Genomic DNA, 17,617 nt, shown 5'->3' with positions numbered 1-17,617 from the left:
CAAATGTTTGTAAAGAAGTCAGAATGTCAAGGAGCTGCGTTTTATCCACACGGAAATGATCACCTGATTCAGGTGGTCTGGAGTGGCGACTCAGTAATTTTAAAGTATATTGTTGTATTACACATAAGAATCCTTGATTTTCCAATCTTTTGAGGAAAACCTCTGTTGCATCTTTTAGGTGACCTATTGTGCTTTCTTGAACAGGTCAGAATAGGTCTACAGGTCGCACAAAACATGTCCATTACATTAGAAAGTTTTAGTTTGCTCAGTTCTGCCTGTTTAGAGCTAATTTCAGAGTTAACTGTTTTTAGGGTGCCTTGTCACTTTAAATCTGCTGCTGGTCACGTCGACCAACTCAACGTTTACACTCGCTTGTGAAAATGGCTTCAAACTGATGCAGTTATACAATTTCCATCTGTGAAAAAGGATTAGTAGAGCCTCCTCCACAACCAAAGAAACGCAGAAAATGGTTCTGAATGATAAGTTAACATCAAAACACTTGTCTTTTCCAGCAGCCATTGTTCAGCACATACAGCAGTAAAAACCAGTTCACCAGTGCTGGAACTCAGCTTGAGTTTCTAGGTGACAGGCAAAACTCAGCTTGGGTTGCTAGGTAAAGGGTTGGGCTTTACTGGGCTTGCTAGGTGAGAACCAGTTTCCAGGTACCAAAAAAAAACCCCATTAACTTATTGTCAAAAACAGGCTGGAAGGGATTTTTAAAGCTCCTAAGCTGCTTTTAGACCCAAGCCTTCACTTATACTTATGATATTTAAGTATGATGATGATGATACAATATTAGAACTATATTAAAAGATGCATATAATTCATTTTGAAATAAAATAATTCATTTTGAATTAAAAATGCAAATATTTTAGCATTAAAAATAAAATTTTTAATGCTAAAATTGCAATAAGAGCTTTTCTTCAGTGAATGGTTTATCATTTGTAGCAAAGCATGCATCTGCAGTTTAAAATAATTAACATTTTTGACTTAACATTTCATCAATGTTAAGTCAGCATGTACTTAACATGGTGATTTTTTTTTTAATCAACCAATTAATAATTGGATAACCAAAGGTACATGATAGGATATTATTTTTCACAGGATTTGAACCAGATGAAGCTAAAACTTTACCACTTGAGTCCTGGGTAGAACATATTTACATACAAATCTTAAATGCCAGTTGGGACCAGAAATGGAAATTAGCAAACTGGTTATAATCTCATGTATTTACATGTAAATGTTTATTAATAATTATTGTCCCAATAAACAAAAACAAACTTGAAAATGTATATTTTGTTGTACAGCTTTGGTTTATTAACGGCTTTGTCATTCCTTCAGCAAACAGACCTTTTTTTCAATCTGTATGCTCCAGTTTATAAAAGATTAACTAAATTAGTTGATGATTGATTAGTCACTATTGATTATTGCAGCCTTACCGTGCAGGTCGCAGTGAAAATGGGTCGTAATTAGGTCACCTTTGAAGCCAGTTAATGGTACAGTTTTATTTTAGGTTATCAGAGTAAATGAGAATCCCAATTTGAATTGAGATGAGTCCTCAATTGAATGTAAAGTATAAAAAATTAAATTAAAGCAAGCTCATGTTGGTATTTAGCCACTCCCCTCTGTTGTAAAACTTCATACCATTGACTCAATGAGTAGTTTCAGTCACACACCCACACAGGACAGGTTTTTCACATTCAGTTCAGGTGCTACAATTTGTTCTTTGGAACAGAAGCCAGGAAATAATAAAGCTGGTTACTGGTTATGACGACAGTTTGTTTTTTTTGTTTTTTTTTTACCAACAAGGACATGACAAATTTTCCATTTTGGTGAAATATCTTTATTTTATTCCATGTGATAGGCCTACACTTGTGTTTCAGTAACTCTCCTTTTTATACATAAGATAAGTAATAGTACATTATTCACACAAACGTTGCTAAACACGAGTAGACATCATATTTCAAATAGACAGACACAATTCAGAATAGCACAAAGCTGAGTATTTAGTCAGTGACAAGTAATAGAAGAGCTGCTCAAGATAAACTGTTTGTTCGTGAAGTAAATAAATACCTAAAACCTTTGAGTCCGTTTCAAAACACCCACAACCCCAGACAAGCATCATCAAATGACCAGTGTCTTTTGTTGTGCTCTGACTAGTTAATCTTATTAATAGACAGTGTGTGTGTGTGTGTGTGTGTCGAGGCGATGCTGACTTATAAATGCCACCTTTAAGCGGGGCTCTAGCGGAGACACAATAAATAAAGCAAACCTCCAACATGCGTGGCAGCGTACTTTTGGTCAAACTCAAGAAGGTCATCTGTAAGTCAAAGTTACAAAATAAATAAATGCATAAAACCAAAACGGTCCCACGCAGGCAATAGCAACACAATAAAGGATGCTGCAACTAACTTCTGTGCACCGTTTATTTTTTTTACAGCGAGGGTGTTAGTGAGCCGTATCTGAGGACATCTACCTAACTAATAACTCTACAAAAACAACTAGTGAAGCCATGAACCAGTCAACAGGCTCCTCTGATAATTTACAATATTGTGGCTTGATTCAGTGCACAACATGGTGAACAAACAAGCAAGGCATCTGTGTTCTTATCCATAGAAATCCTGCATGGTGAGCATGCTGCATGTTCTTACAATAGTGTGATCAGCACAACACAAACTATTGATGACGTGGCAGCTACCTCACATAGCGACCAGACTCTCCACCAGTAGCTCCCCCAGACGTGTTACGTTAGTATGCAGGCAGCAAATTTAACAACACTGAAAGCTGATAAGAGTTTTAACGCGCAGCTTAGGGTTAGTAACCAAATAATTCCCTTTGATAAAACTCCTTCATTACTTTTTAACTCGTCCTTTTAAATTTGACTAATTTGGTCACAACTGGTGAATTTGGCAGCTTTGATAGAGAGAGAACTGATCCACTTTTCTATAATGTGAAAGCCTAAGTTTAATCAGCTATTTCATCATGGCTTGAAACGATGTACATTTATGTTTGTACTTCCTCAAAATGTGGCAGGAAATATGAAAAATGAGCTGTCCGAGAGATAAAACGTTTCTTCTTTAAATAAAAATAATGAAAAGGGGCTGAGAATTAAACCTCGCAGTCATTTACATATTCCAAAGCAAGTTAACTTTACAACAACGAGAGAAACAGCACTAACATCCTGGACTGTGCATAAAGTCAAGAGCAGTTAGCTATGTCAGTCTGCAGTCCTATATAATGCCATGCAACTGGATGAAAATCTGAACAGGTTTAACTTATTTGTCGTTTTTAAACATTTGTTTCTGAACTATATTCCCAAAGATAATCAGATTCATTACAGTAATGCACATCCACACGGTTACTTTGAAAAGTCACTGAGTTGAGAAGGGGAGGAAAACAAAAACCAAACAATAAAAAAAAATAAAAAGATAGGTCCTCCATCCCCGTGGCAGGGTGCCATGGGTGGAGAGTGGCCACTGAGAGACAAGCTGTTGGTGGGGAGGAAACAGGCTGGGTGGGGCGAGGTGTACTAGCACGAGCAGCTGCTCTCGGTTACAGTCATCTCTGGCTGTTTCTCCAAATTGATGTTGATCACTGGGAGTAGCTGAGTTAAGCAACCATGACACAGATTCTCAAGAGCACACTTTATCAGAACAGAGATCCTCTTAGTGATGTTATCTGACCCAACCTCTGGGTTTTAAACACCACCCATTTGGTTGGAGCGTTGCATATTGGGTAATTTTGCTTTTATCCTTATTTGTCAAAAAGCCACTTTGAGTGTAAAGCTTCCCAATACTCTTCAAAATAAGAGTCGCCTTTTAAAGCTGCAATATCAGATAATCTGCGGAGAGTTTCTTTGCCTAGAAACAACCAATCATAGCCGGGAGGCTATGATTAGCACCGTTAATTAGCCCGTGTGTGTGCTGCTCACACACGCTGCCTGTGTGAGCGCCATGAATGCTAAGGCTAGTTAGCGCAAACTGAATTTGAAATATCAGCCTAGAACTGCTGCAGTAAATTACTCCTGGATTAGTTTATTGCCACTTTTTCTGTAAAATATGTATTACATATAATGATGGTTTTTTTGTGTGGAAAGTAGCATGAAAAGGATACTGTCCTCTTTGCTTTTCTCTGGTGTGCTGTCCATCCCAGGCAACGCAGCAGCGACACGTCGGAACAGCTATAAAACAAGATTAAAAAACTAGTTTAATATTAATAAATATACTCATCTTTTAAAATTCAGCTTGCTCAATGAGTTTTAATAGGATGATATTTCTGGCGATTTTGTACAAATGGCAACACTAGCAATACTATCTTTCTTCTATAGACTCTGAGAAAACTATTTTAGGGGAATTTCACATAACTCTCCTAAATTTTTTGAGAAACTGCTATTAAACGAAAACTTTTTTAGCCATCATATTAAAATTAACATGCAAACCAAACTAGAAGGATGAAAGCAGAACATTAGAAGGTAGATTCACACCAGAAATTGAGAGTATTTCACCTTATATCTAAATGTAACAAACTACTAAGCAAAAAATAACATGCAGGGATCTCCTAAATGTGTCAAACAGCAGATTTCCCAGAAGTACAGTTACAAATGTTACACAGTTTTACCACAAACTCTTTGTAAACTGTTCATAATTTCTTTTGGCAGAAATAACAACAAACAAAATTATTTTTTATTAGGAGATATAGGGTTCTAATATCTGAACATTAAGAACAGTTTTTTTTATTTCTTTGCTACAAATCCCCCAAAACATTTTAAAAAAATAGTTTTCAACATTACAGAAATGCAGCTAGAACCTCATATTTACATATATTTAAAATGAATATACCTGGTAAAAACAGGTGATTATGTCACGGCTTTGTATACATTTAATTCACAACATTTAAGGTGTGAGACTTGAAAAGGAAAATACACCAACCAACAGATAAGGAAGAAAACCTCCAGATGCCTGAAGTTGCAACGTTGATCTCTTAAAATAATTATACATTGAAGGCATTACTCTAAAAGCAACATAAAAAATAGCCAGATTACAGGTTACAAGTGTGCTAAAAGACAAAAACTTTACTTTTGGACACTTTTTCTATGTATTATGTAAAAAATATATTGTTTGGCCTTAATGGCTACTGCTACATTTAAAGGATGAGAGTGGAAGATTGAGAACATGGTCTGTGTTGTGTGGTGGTCATCACAAAGTCCTGATCGCAGTCACTTAAAAAGAGATGAAGAGTTGTGTGAGCCGCGAAACCTGACTGAGTTACACCAGTTCTGTCAGGAGGAATGGGTCAAAACTCCAGAAAACTATTGTGAGAGGCTTCTGGAAAAATACCCAAAATGTTTGACTCAATTCTATGGAAATGTATGTAAACTTTTAAATTAGAAAATAGAAATTGTCTCATTTTAGCATTTAGTTAGCTGAAATAATTTTAATAATCCTTTCTATACTCACCTAATACAGGATAAGCTTAGTCTGATTTAAGGTCAAGTTTTGTTTATTTGTATTTAAATATCTGGCTGTAGCTGTATTTAGAGTGATGCCTTCTTTCTGGATAGTCAAACAAGCAAACATTCCACTGCACCACTGCACCAGCGTGGAATAGAAAAAATGAAAGTACAACCTCTACAAGCAAAATATGTTGAAATGGAAAGGAAACAGATACAAGATCACAAGTTTTGCACGACAAGACAAGCACAAGCCAAGCTGTGGCATCAGAGAAACGTTGATGGGAGGAGTTACATGTTGATTGTCAAAGCAGAACTAGCCTGAAGAAACAGATATGCTACCTGTTTGACATTGTAGCCAGTCTTTGCGCTGGTTTCAATGAACATGACATTCAGTTCCTTAGCTCTCTGCTCGCCCTCCTCCGTGGTGATCTGTCTGCTCCGGCAGAAGCAGAGGTGGGAAGATGGACGAAAAGAAAGATATGGAAAGAAACATCGCAAAGAGGAAGAACCAAAAGGAGAAGAAATGAAGAAACAGGAAGAGCTCAACATAAGGGATTAGTTCACAACTGGGACAGAAACACAGACAAAAGGACGCGAAGCTGAAAATTGAAGTCAAACAATTAAAGAAAAACATGGAGGGCTTCACATCCTGAAAATCACAGGCGGGTCTCCCTGCCCTACGATACATTATGATCCGTTCAGAACCGTTTCAGGATTGCACCTGCAGCTGAAAACCAACCTGTTTGACGTTATAGCCCGCCTTGGCACTGGTCTCTATGTACATCACATTGAGCTCACGTGCTTTCCTCTCTGCCGCCTCAACTGAAACTTGCCTGCCGTGGTCCCAGGGAGGAAAAAGCAGGGAGCAAAAATATGGTGGAGAGGAGTGTTGAGGGATAAACATGCATGAAAACAAAAGAAAAAAAAAAAACTAAATCAAAATGACAAGGATCAAAACTAAACATAACAGACATGAAAATCATAAGTATGGCAGTAAAAAAAAAGCAACATAAAAACAAAGGGGGAGAACAGAAATGTGTTCAAAATATACAAAATAAAAATACTTGAACCATAATAAAAAAGGTAAAACAACAATGAAGCCAAAACTGGGTGAAGACGCACTGAAGGGAAGAACGCAGGGATCCCAGGCTTTGGCAAACTTCATTTACTGATAAACAACTGGCTCTGAATAAATACACACTAATTAAATTATATTTGAGTTTAATGAGTGAAACTTAAATATATCAATTCAACACACACAGTAGGGCTGGGCAATAAGACTTAAAAACAAAATCTACAATATTTTTCATATCAAGTACGACTAGTAGTTTTTCTTGCTTTGTTTTCTAAAATAGAAATAACAAATGACTGAAAATATTTTCAAAAAGTGTTTTTTATTTCAATCATCTCTTCTGTGAGTTGTATGGCAAAATATTAAGGCCAAGCTGTTTAATTATGAGCATATTGGCATAATATTACCAGCATAAAGATGCAAATTTACCATAAAAACATATTGTCTTAAAATTATGGTAAAAGATGTTTTAATGAGAAAAAAGATTTGATAGTTATCAAGATCAACATGACCAACTCATTAAATCCATGATCGTTTCAAAATCCTGCTGCTGATAATTTAATGCTGATGTGTTAAAAAATTAAGTATTTCTATTAAATTCAATCTGTAAAACCTATACAAAAGTATAACTTCACTATATATACATATGTATATATATATATTTACATATATACATATATATATCACTCATTTAATTGATTTATAATTTTTTTCCCCTTGTAGGAGTTCTCATAAAATTACAACTTTATTCTCCAGATATTTATTTAACTTTGTTCTTTTAATATTAACCTTATTCTCGTATTGTTATGATTTTTGTCGTATTCTTTATTCTTTCAATATTTCAACTATATTCTGATAAAATTACGACTTTATTCTCATAACAAAAGAAGAATCTTAGCCTGGTCCAAATACTCCGGCGTAGAGTTGACCATAATTTAAAGTCCAAATAAGCAGAAGCTGAGTAACAAATAGTGAATGTAATGTTTGTCAAGTAAGACAGCGAACCTTGGGAGTGAATTAGTGAGAAAACTCCCCCACATTTTATAAAAATTGCATATTTAAAATCCAAAAATCTCTGATTCAGAGTTGTGTAGTTCAAGATTTTGCTTCAGTAAAATTACCTGATGCAAATATGATGTACAGCTAATAAAATACTAATTTTGTCATGACTGTGTACCTTTTATCTGCCAAGTCTGTTTTGTTTCCAACAAGCATAATAATTACATCACTTCCCCTCTCTGTCCTCACATCATCAATCCATTTGGAGGTTTGCTGGAAAGAATTAAGATCTGCAAATAAAAACAAAACAAAGTTACTGTTCACATTTACTCCTGCAAATCCAAAAGTCACAAAGTGTGTTCTTCTACATATATTTAAACGTTAAGCATCGGTTGTTGTTTCACTTCAGGACAAAAGCTAGATTGTTTTAATGCAAGCTGGAAGTCGTGTTAATAAGCAAAAATATTTTAGAGAGAAGCTTAAAGATGGAATATAGATATACAGAGAGAAAGTTCTGGAAATATTGCAGAAATTAGAATAGATAAGACACAAAACATTTTCCTTCCAATTGCTCTCAGCCCCAACAGGAAAGTTATAAGCACAGCCCTGACTCACTGGTGATGTCATAAACAACCACAGCAATGGTAGAGTCACGGATGTAGCTGGGAATTAGGCTACGAAAGCGCTCCTGTCCAGCAGTGTCCCAAAGCTGGAGCCGGACCTGAGGATTGGAATGTCAGGAGAAGAGGACAATAAGAGTAAAGAATAAAGAAAGCCCAGGAAAGAACAACAAGGTGGAGAACGAGACAGTAGTCAATATCAAAGGTCTGCCAGTGAAGCAGCGAAGAAAAATTTTATGAAGCGGCGGCGAAGAATCATTTAGGTGCAGGAAGCTTAGAGATGACGACTGTTATGCATATAAGACATGCGAAAGAAAACTCGGCTGGATTATTCTTTAACTGAGCCCATGAAGTGATGCTGATAGACACTTAATCAATCAGCCAGATTTAAAACAGCTGTCAGAGGCTTTACTTTATAATCACAGCTGATGCAAACAGTCTTATCATGCTGCCTGAAAATGATCTGTTTCTCCAAATGCTGGGATTTTTTTGCCCTTCCACGTCATAAGCGAAGGACAATGAAAGAGGCAAGGCCATGATACCTACTGGCTATGTCATAAACCACCACAGCAGCCGCTGAGTCGCGGATGTAACTGGGGATGAGGCTGCGGAAACGTTCTTGTCCGGCTGTATCCCAGAGCTGCAGCCGAATCTGTGGCCAGCCGTGATACAAAAGTGGCACCATGTGTGGGTGAATTTCATGACCAAGCCAGGGGATGGAAAGGAAACAAAAATGTTTTGAAACGTAACGATGGGAACTAAAAAGTGTGATCACAATTTGTTTTTTCACAAATCAAAATAAATAACAAAAATCTAGGACAGTGCAATAACAAAATGTGAAATGATGAAATGGAAATAAATGGTGGCTACTGAACAGAGAGCAGATGCATGCTTTCTAGGAGTTTAAGAACTGTACCACTGGGAATGATGAGAGCAGAAATGACAGAACTTACCGTGCGATCTTCTAGGTACATGGTTTTTGACAAAAAGTCAATACCAATTGTTGCCTGTAAGAGAATAATTGTGTAAATTAGCACAAATAGTTTCTTTTAACATGCTTATGAAATTAACATTTCTCATCCAACATTGTAGATAAGAAAGTGTTTTATTATTTATTTTATTATTTTATTAAAATGTGTCAGCATGAGGACTGGTTTTCTACAAAGTAAATATTTTCTCTCTCTCTTTACTACTCAACCAATCGTAAGAATAATTTCTATAATCGTAAGAGTACTCGATTACTAAAATGTTCTTTTACAATAGCCCTACTTCAACTTGATGTTATAATTAGATTTTTTGTATTTAGATTTAATTTACCTGCTGTGTGAATATAGCCTTAGATTTCCAATTTTTCCACAGCAAGTCAGATAATCAGTAAAGCATTCAAACTATGCATAGTTTTTAATTTACCTGGTAAGTGTTGTCGAAACTGTCATACATAAACCTGGTGATGAGTGAGGTCTTCCCAACTGTACAGATAAACAAACAATTTCATACACAATTTAGTGACAGTTGAAAAATACAGATAAAACAACAAAAGCCCAAATCATACTATTAAAATAGAGACCAGACATATATTTTTGTGCCATCATTATTAAAGAAGACAGGACCTTATTGAACGTGAAGTTGCTAATTTGGGCTTGGTTTTCTTTCTGACTGAAACCCAGTGATTCTCTCCCAATAAAGCAAAACACTATTGCTAGTTTGTCCTTGCCAAGAAATAACTCGGCACACCCCAAACACACTCACACCAGACCCCAGTGTTATACATAATTTTGTTGTTGCTCAAGTACAATGCCACTATAAATGCATGCATTGATACTGCTTAGAAGCGGCCTCTGTTTTACACAATGTATCGGGCTTTTTTGGGCTTGTTTTCATAGAGCTGGTTGGTCGTTTCTCTCGCGAGATTTAGCAATATCGGTGACAGCATTTGGTGAGTAAATTCAGCAGTGATGGGGAGTAAACTGCTGAACCCACACGCTGAGCTGGCAATAAGGGTGGAGCCACAAAATTTGGAAAATTTAAATGGCTAAACTTGGGATAAATGGTCCACAATACGCCACCCTAAAGATAAAGCAATCAAAAATATTTCAAATATTAATATCGCGGTTGAGGTGTCTTCCACAAAGGACCAAGGATAACCGGCGAGAAAGAGGCCGACTAGTTAGCACACACAGGGCGACGTGGCTCTGGAAGATGCTGCCAGCTAATTACTATCTAGGTGCTAATATGGCCAATAAATGTACAAAAACTTTATCTTGCTGACTTTTAAAGACAGTATTAGAAACAATAAATATTCCTCAAATAACTGTAAAACTCTCAAAAGTCTGTCGGGCGAAGTAAACGTCATCATTAAATATCGTTTCTAGTACAATTAGCTAACAAACTGCTTCTTACAGTGCTGTGCTAGGTACCATTAAACTGGTGGGATAGTGCATAAGTCATTAACTACATGTTTTATTTAGTTGGACAACAGATCATTCATTAATTATTTCCGAGTTAATCGACACAGGAAAGCTGTTTCCATTATATTTTATTGTTATTTTGTCCAACTGTAAGGTGTTTGGCTAGCTTAGCAGAACTTAGCTACTCAATGACATCACCAATGTCGAAAAAACAAAAGTTTATCATCCTTTTCATCATTTCTACTCGCGAGCATTTTAAAAACGCCTTTACCTACTTATTTAAAATAATATATCTCTGTTAGTTTGTGATGCTGATGTGCAACTTTATCTTGTCAGCGAGTGACGAGCTAGCGCGAAGCTAGCTAGTAAGCTAATCTTGACACTTCTTTCCACATTTCCTTAAATCCAACATTAACAGTTATTTAAAGAGCCTCGCTTACCGCTCTGTTCACCCAGAAAGACCAACTTAAATTTCCGCAGAGGGTTGCCAAACTCTCCGCCACCGGTCGTGGTTGACATTTTGTTAAACAAAATAAACAGCTAAAGTAGCAGAGTCGGCTAGTGATGTGATGTCTAGACTGGGGACCAAACCGAGAATCTTTATCTGCACTAACCGAAGCTTTTGTTTTCTTAAACGCGGAACAGTGAAACAGCGCCACCAAGCGGCAACTGCGGAGAGACAGCAATATGGCATTATTCAGAATATATTTTTTTAACATATTTTTTAAAAAAATAACTTAGTTTAAAATGTGCTTTAGTTAGTTAGTTAGTTACTTGTTAAGTCGTGGATCTCACAAAAATAAAGATTTTAATATATGTAGAAATAATCGGTTTTCCAAATGCATAATTATGCTGAGTATACCACCAAATTATTTTCATTTTTAATTTCCAAAAATTCTAAGTTTTCTTTAAATAACATTTAAATCAAATAACACCAGAATAAAATAAAATGGAACAGAATTTTTTGAGTGTAGTTGTTTATTTGTAAACAGAAGACATTTATCTCACACCTGCAAGTTTATTCGTTGCTCTAATGACACAAAAATCCACATTAATAACAAATTAAGGTCTGCATTTACCTTTTATAGAGTCCGCAGACTATATACTAAGGGACAATTAACAATTTTCCAGTTAGATTTATTGACATTCAGAAAAAAGTTACACATACTTTTTCCATAATTGAGCCTTGAGTGTAATTAACAGTAAAAAATTATATGTACATGGAAAATAGGAACATTGCTTTGCTTGCACGAAACAGTGCTGTCTATGTTCTTCATTGGTGAGGAGTTCCTTGGTTTTTCCTGTTGATTTTCCTTTTTTTTATGCTTCCACGGCATCAACTGCGACATCCGTTCTGTAAATAAAGTGGATACCAATATCATATAGAGGAAATGTACAAAAATATTTACAAAAAAATATGACTTTTGGTATTTTCACGATAAAATGCGTTTCTTTTTCATTATTATGGTAATTTTTTAATGCATTTAATTTTAGTGGTACTTTCTTTAAGTATGCAAATTTACTTTCAAACATGTAATTGCACCATAGATGCTTTTTTCTTATTTTGGTGTTGAAATGTTCATGACTCTTGAATGAAGAACACCTAAAACAGACAGAACTTGAACTGTGCTCACCTGAGCTAAATACACTTTTAATCCAATTAGCTGTGGTTCATAAAACACTCAGTCACACATGAGAAAAGCAAGCAGGAACATGCCCCTGGTTCTACTTTTACACGAGAAAAAAGATATTTGTACTTACATTTCTGCTCGATGAACCACAACGACATGCAGTAAATGGGACAAAAAGTGGAGAATGATCATGTTAGTTGTCACTAAACATTTGATTTGCTAGTAGATGTAAAAAATTCACTAACCCGCAGGTTTTGGGGACATCAGAGTTAGAGGAAGCTCCACGACAACATCACTGAAATGGAAAAGCTTTGTTGTTAGAAAAGTACTAAAATGTGAATTATTAGAAGACAATAAATGAGGGAAACTATTTACCTTCCCGTCAGGCCACCTAGCAAACTTTTTAAGAGAGAAACAATGAAGGAGAGTGAGCAGCAAGGAAACGGTTGTGGTTTAACATTTTCTTTCAAAGTGTAAAACCAGTGTTTTATCTATTCAGTGTTCGGAGACGCCTTACCCTCCCCCAGACGCCGTTACAGTAACTTTGACTTTGTAGTGGATGATGATTCCCTGCATCTCCTTCTCCCCTTGGCTCCTGCCAGGAGACAGGAATAGTTTACCTTTTTAGAGCTTGAGGATTTATGTTAAGTGGATGACACAGTGTATATCTGCATCAGTGCCACTCATTAAGAGGATGAAAACCTGTCCTGGACACACTCTAAGCTCCTTGGTTCAGTGAGAAAGTAGATTTGTCTTACAGCGTTGTGGATGCAAGGTTGGTGTCCTCATCTTTCAGCTTCCCATCGATGGCAAACCCTCGTTTTTCCTTATTGTTCGACAGCAGGGGGGTAACTTGATAGGACTTCTCAAATGTAGAGTTTGCAGCTATATTCTCTCTGTAAGATAAAGAGGAAATAAATCAGTTGCAATGCAAATGTAACTTTTTTGGTAATTCTAACGCAAAAATTCAAAATTATTTTGTCTATGACAGAATGTCATATATAGCAAATAACATAGAAGTGAATGTAATTAGCTTGGCTAGTCTAGACAGATGCATCTTTCCAGTTGACATTATAAACTGCATTTGATTGTTCAAGAATTTAAAAATGTCTGTTTTGCAAAAATATGGATTTTAACATATTTCTGCTTGTCTTACAAAGTACCCTAGACCTAGGTAGGATACTTTGTAAGATAATCTGCACTATATAAGGACATTGACCTGAACAATAGTATTTAATTTGATAATATTTTTATGCGTTACTTTTATATGTCTGTGAATATGGGTAAACCTTACGCAAACTCGTCAGAGCAGACATCCTTGGTGTAGGTGTCAGATGAGTAGAGGACAACATTTGCTAGCTGATCCACTAAAATCAAAAATTTTTACTGTCATTTATTTACTTATTTAAAAAAAAATCTTCATCCTGCACCAGTTAAAAATATCAGCTTTGTGGTGTTTCTTACCTGAGACTTTGATTTTTTTGATAGTCTTTGAGGTTTCGTTGTTGATTTTCACATTGACAGTGATTGGGTCTCCATGGTAGTAAATCTTAAACACAACAATAATGTTTCTTTGGAGTTATTCACTCAAAGCATTCAGTTTCCAGAATGCTAAACATCTTAGCATAAAAATGTAAGTGTACCTCTTTTTCAAGAGAGGCCTCCATGTGAATTGGTTTGTCGCTCATCATAAACTGTTTAGAGACCTCGACCTTTGGTCCGGCTTTGTTTGTCGGTGCGAACTGTATTTTGCGAATCATCAAGCGGCAGGTATCCCTGAGGGAAGGGCAGGTGTATTAAAAGTCAAGCATGGACCAATACATGTGTTCTGTTTCACTTCAGGATGAAATGATAGAATCACCAGACAGAAAACCCACTTTTTGTCAATGACTTCATCTGGATTGCTAGCTTCATTGGCAATGTATGCTTTGACCTCAAAATCCACTCCACAGGCCTGCGACAGAAACTAGTCAGTTTAAATCATAAGTGCAAGCATTGCATGGGTGAATAATACATTAAGAATATTACAAAAGAAAACTGGTTATGGTACCTTGCCATTGTCATTTGGCCCTGGATGCAAAGAGACTGAGCATGGGAGATTTGTTGGCATCTGAAAAACACAGGGGTGGATGCAGATCAGATTATGAACGCTGAAAATAATGAAAAAATATTAAATTCTGCATAGCAAAATTTGCTACCTGGAAAGAAAAAGGACATCCTTGCTCTCCAACTTTTTTCAGGAGGGATTCCTGCATTGGTGTCTTAGTCGGGTTTCCATCGGCAGCCGGATACACCTGGACCTTCTTTAACCAGATGTCTCTCCTGAAGGAGAGTCCGATAACATCCAGGTCATCACTTCCGTAGCGGAAGGCACAGGCCAGGTAGACGAATACTGCGATGAGAAATGAGGATCAGTCCAACTTCATTAAATCACAATACATCTTATTTGCATTGTGTTTGAGGTCTGAAAGCACTGCATCTTTTTTATTATTTTGACCATTTCTCATTTTCTGCAAATAAATACTGAATTTTTCTTGAAATTTCAGAGACATGTTGTCAGTAGTTTATACATACATACATATATATATAGATATATATATATATATATATATATATATATATATATATATATATAGATATATATATATATATATATATGAACAAAATTAAAGCTTAATTTTTATTTAAATTTCATTTGTAAAATGTAGAATACAATTTATTATACAATTGTACTTGTTTAATAAAATGCATATCATATTTAAACATCACTTGCCTTCACAAATGTGTGACTATTCTATTCTATTCTATTCTATTCTATTCTATTCTATTCTATTCTATTCTATTCTATTCTATTCTATTCTATAAGATTACCTTTTCTTCCATTTAAACCAGAGGGGTCCACCTTAACAATCCCATCTGCAAAAAGAAAAACCAAATTATTTTCATTTCATTTCAGAAGAATGTGTCAAAATTATCCACACTCCTGGCAGATTTAGGTGTAAAATAATGTTTAATTTTATAAACATTTCTCTTCTGAATGGAGGTAATATTAAAGTCTGTGATTGGCCCATCCAGAGTCCATGAAAAACTGAGAAAGAAGCAAAAGATGAGGGTGATGGCAGTGAGGCTTTCCAACCCCAAAGAGTTGGAGGTCATTGTGAAAGATAAATAATTAAAATACCAGTAGAAACATGCAGAAAGTTGGTCAGAAATTATAAGAGTAGCATGATTGTTATTCTAATAAAGATTTTTTTCACTGATTGTTGAGGAGGATATATATTGTCTTCATGCTGCAATTTTCAAAACTGACACAACTTTTACTTTGTTTTATTATCTTTCAAGTGATGTATGTCTCATTTACTAGCAGAAACAAACTTCTTGACAGATTGAGAATAATTTTATATCTAATTTTCCCAGGCATAAGAAAAATTCTGAGTTTAACTGCAGAGAGTTTATTGCATTAACCACAAAACACACCAACTACGTCGACACGATCCACATGGTCCACAAAGTCTCTCTTCCCCAAGTACAAGGCAATCTAGTAGAAACAAATAAAAACAGTCAGTCCTCCGCCAATATTCTAAATATTGGAAATTTTAACTGTGGTAGCTGGAAAAATTAGATAAAAACGATGCTATTTTTAGCCCAAAAATGGCCTCATTATTTTAAAAACCACTTACGGTTCCATTCCCGCTGGTTTTCTTATACACTCTGAAAGGAAAAACAAAAGGAAAAAACATTGAATCAAACTTCTACTGCAAACTTCAATCATGGTTAGGCTTGTTTAGATATGTAAGAAACAGGAACAGCCTGTCCACAAGCTTCCCCTGAATGTATTCACCTCACTGTTTACAGCTGTTAATCATCATTGTTGGAGCAATTTAAATGAAAGAGTTAGCCTGGTTTTTATGAACGTATGTTTTATCTGTGCCTTTATAAGTTGGCAGTCTGTTGCATAATCAATTTAAAATGCTCAATTCTGACTTTCTTCTGACTATTGTGTTATATCTGACATGAGGCAATAAGAGAAATGGTATAAAAAATAAAGCAATTACAAATCTCTGAAGTTTGATATCAAGTTCCTGTCCTACCCTAAAACCTTTCTGTATTAAAATAGATTCCTGTGCATATCCTGTAAACAACAACATAATCCTTAAGTTGTGTTTACCACTTTCATGTATTTGCCAAGTAATCCTGTTTAATCCCTCCATTTATCTTGTAAATCTCTCTTCCAAGATTAAATCCACATAATCCACCTTAATAAGGGTTTATCTATATCCTGGACAAATTATTACAAAATTGTAAAATAATGAAAGTGTTACAAGAGCGAATTAGATGTCAGTATGCTACAGTTAAGTCAGTTATCTTGGTTCTTGTGTCTTTAATCCCTGCGTTAGCCACTTTTTCTGACTTTGAATGAACAAAGCAACAGAATATAATCTAGTTTCAACTTCTGCTTAAAAATAGAACAAGAAGTATTACATCTTTTTGTTTTTAATTCAAAATACACCTAACTAATTCTTAACTGTCACTTAAGCACATAAATATTTACAAACTTTTTTCTCAAATGGTTTGTGTTTATATCTAAAGTCTAAAGTATCCATCTGTGTTTCAGAGCTTTTGTGTAATTTCAACAGATTAATAAATAACTGACTTACTTTGACATGACTGCACCAGATAAAGATCCTTTCTGCAAAGAATAAGAGATACAGCGGTTTGATTATGAAGATGTGTAAAAAAAGATCTTGAAGGAGTGACAGGAATTTGAGGACATTCGTGGTTCAGTAAGAAAATCTTGACATTTTACTGGTCATTACATTCTCTAAAATGTCACTGCAAAGTCACTTTCCTTTTAATTCATACAATTCAGTCTTATAAAATAACTCAGAAAGCATCACTTCAGCTTGCCATGATCTTAGCTATTGTCTTCTGTCTTGTAAAGGCATTCAGGTATTCTCTTCTCATAAAATGAAATTTAACTCATCAAATATCTTCACCTTTCAAGACAGGTCTTTGTCTTGAAAGGTGAAGAAGCTGACTTACCGTGTCTTTGGCTCCACCAGCGACTCTTCACTGCTTACTTCTTTAATCCGTCACAGTTGATGGAGAGCAAATGCCAATCACTGCCTTGCGCTTTGCTTTTATACAGTGACCCCCGCCAACCTTGGAGCCCTCTCTTCAGCTTACCTCGTGGCTGTTTTGGAGCAAACCTGATTAATTCATTACAACACTACTGCTTTAGTCTGCTGCACAGTTAAAAATAATCATTGTGTGTGCAAGTCGAAGAGAATAGGCTCAGGGGCCGAGCCAGACACTCATGATAGAAGGAGGTCATTTTCTACTGTAAACGTAGTTCAAAAATATTTTTAGATGATTTGTTTTTAAACTATACGTACTTTATATTTACTCTGAAATTGTTAAATATGCTAACAGAT

At 35.6% G+C, this 17,617-nt stretch overlaps 2 protein-coding genes across 7 annotated transcripts; both read right to left on the bottom strand.

Annotated features, from left to right (window-relative positions):
• Positions 1-1,827: 1,827 nt before the first annotated feature.
• On the bottom strand, positions 1,828-11,176 carry rab41 (RAB41, member RAS oncogene family). Of its 5 annotated transcripts, none has more exons than XM_044126122.1 (8): positions 10,992-11,176; positions 9,554-9,612; positions 9,097-9,150; positions 8,690-8,795; positions 7,702-7,813; positions 5,792-5,885; positions 4,114-4,180; positions 1,828-3,594 (listed from the first exon to the last, which is right to left on the bottom strand). In XM_044126122.1, exons 1-8 carry the CDS (start codon positions 11,068-11,070, stop codon positions 3,530-3,532), a joined length of 636 nt encoding a protein of 211 aa, XP_043982057.1. In that variant the 5' UTR covers positions 11,071-11,176; the 3' UTR covers positions 1,828-3,529. The 5 variants fall into 5 exon arrangements, 4 of the variants coding, with proteins under 4 accessions (XP_043982057.1, XP_043982056.1, XP_043982054.1 ...); XM_044126121.1 differs by lacking the exon at positions 5,792-5,885 and adding an exon at positions 6,192-6,285 and having other exon boundaries at positions 10,992-11,173; XM_044126119.1 differs by lacking the exon at positions 8,690-8,795 and adding an exon at positions 8,139-8,244 and having other exon boundaries at positions 10,992-11,173.
• Positions 11,177-11,530: 354 nt separating this feature from the next.
• arr3b (arrestin 3b, retinal (X-arrestin)) lies at positions 11,531-17,292 on the bottom strand. 2 transcript variants are annotated; one of them, XM_044126686.1, is made up of 17 exons: positions 17,226-17,292; positions 16,841-16,872; positions 15,863-15,893; positions 15,660-15,720; positions 15,054-15,098; positions 14,381-14,574; positions 14,233-14,292; positions 14,060-14,148; positions 13,826-13,958; positions 13,647-13,731; positions 13,477-13,549; positions 12,941-13,078; positions 12,700-12,777; positions 12,558-12,581; positions 12,428-12,477; positions 12,313-12,316; positions 11,531-11,905 (listed from the first exon to the last, which is right to left on the bottom strand). In XM_044126686.1, the coding sequence occupies exons 2-17, from the start codon at positions 16,846-16,848 to the stop codon at positions 11,872-11,874; spliced, it is 1,107 nt and encodes a 368-aa protein (XP_043982621.1). In that variant the 5' UTR covers positions 16,849-16,872; positions 17,226-17,292; the 3' UTR covers positions 11,531-11,871. The 2 variants fall into 2 exon arrangements, with proteins under 2 accessions (XP_043982621.1, XP_043982622.1); XM_044126687.1 differs by having other exon boundaries at positions 14,060-14,136.
• Positions 17,293-17,617: the final 325 nt, after the last annotated feature.

This window comes from Gambusia affinis, linkage group LG09 (assembly GCF_019740435.1).
Source record: "Gambusia affinis linkage group LG09, SWU_Gaff_1.0, whole genome shotgun sequence".
In the NCBI taxonomy this organism is placed as follows: domain Eukaryota; kingdom Metazoa; phylum Chordata; class Actinopteri; order Cyprinodontiformes; family Poeciliidae; genus Gambusia; species Gambusia affinis.
The sequence above is the reverse complement of the archived record's forward strand: the minus strand, read 5'-3'. Positions and strand labels throughout refer to the sequence as shown.

Bases quoted from the DNA above. Each gene is read 5' to 3' on its own strand.
- rab41 (XM_044126122.1), bottom strand. From the start codon at position 11,070: ATGTCAACCACGACCGGTGGCGGAGAGTTTGGCAACCCTCTGCGGAAA. The intron at 9,613-10,991 runs GTAAGCGAGGCT...TTATCTGTACAG, and splicing joins CTTTCTGGGTGAACAGAGCG to TTGGGAAGACCTCACTCATC. The intron at 4,181-5,791 runs GTAGCATATCTG...CTTGTTTTATAG, and splicing joins CTGGCTACAATGTCAAACAG to CTGTTCCGACGTGTCGCTGC.
- arr3b (XM_044126686.1), bottom strand. The intron at 13,732-13,825 runs GTACACTTACAT...GTTGTGTTTAAG, and splicing joins AGGCCTCTCTTGAAAAAGAG to ATTTACTACCATGGAGACCC. The intron at 13,079-13,476 runs GTAAGGTTTACC...TTTATCTTACAG, and splicing joins GTCTGCTCTGACGAGTTTGC to AGAGAATATAGCTGCAAACT.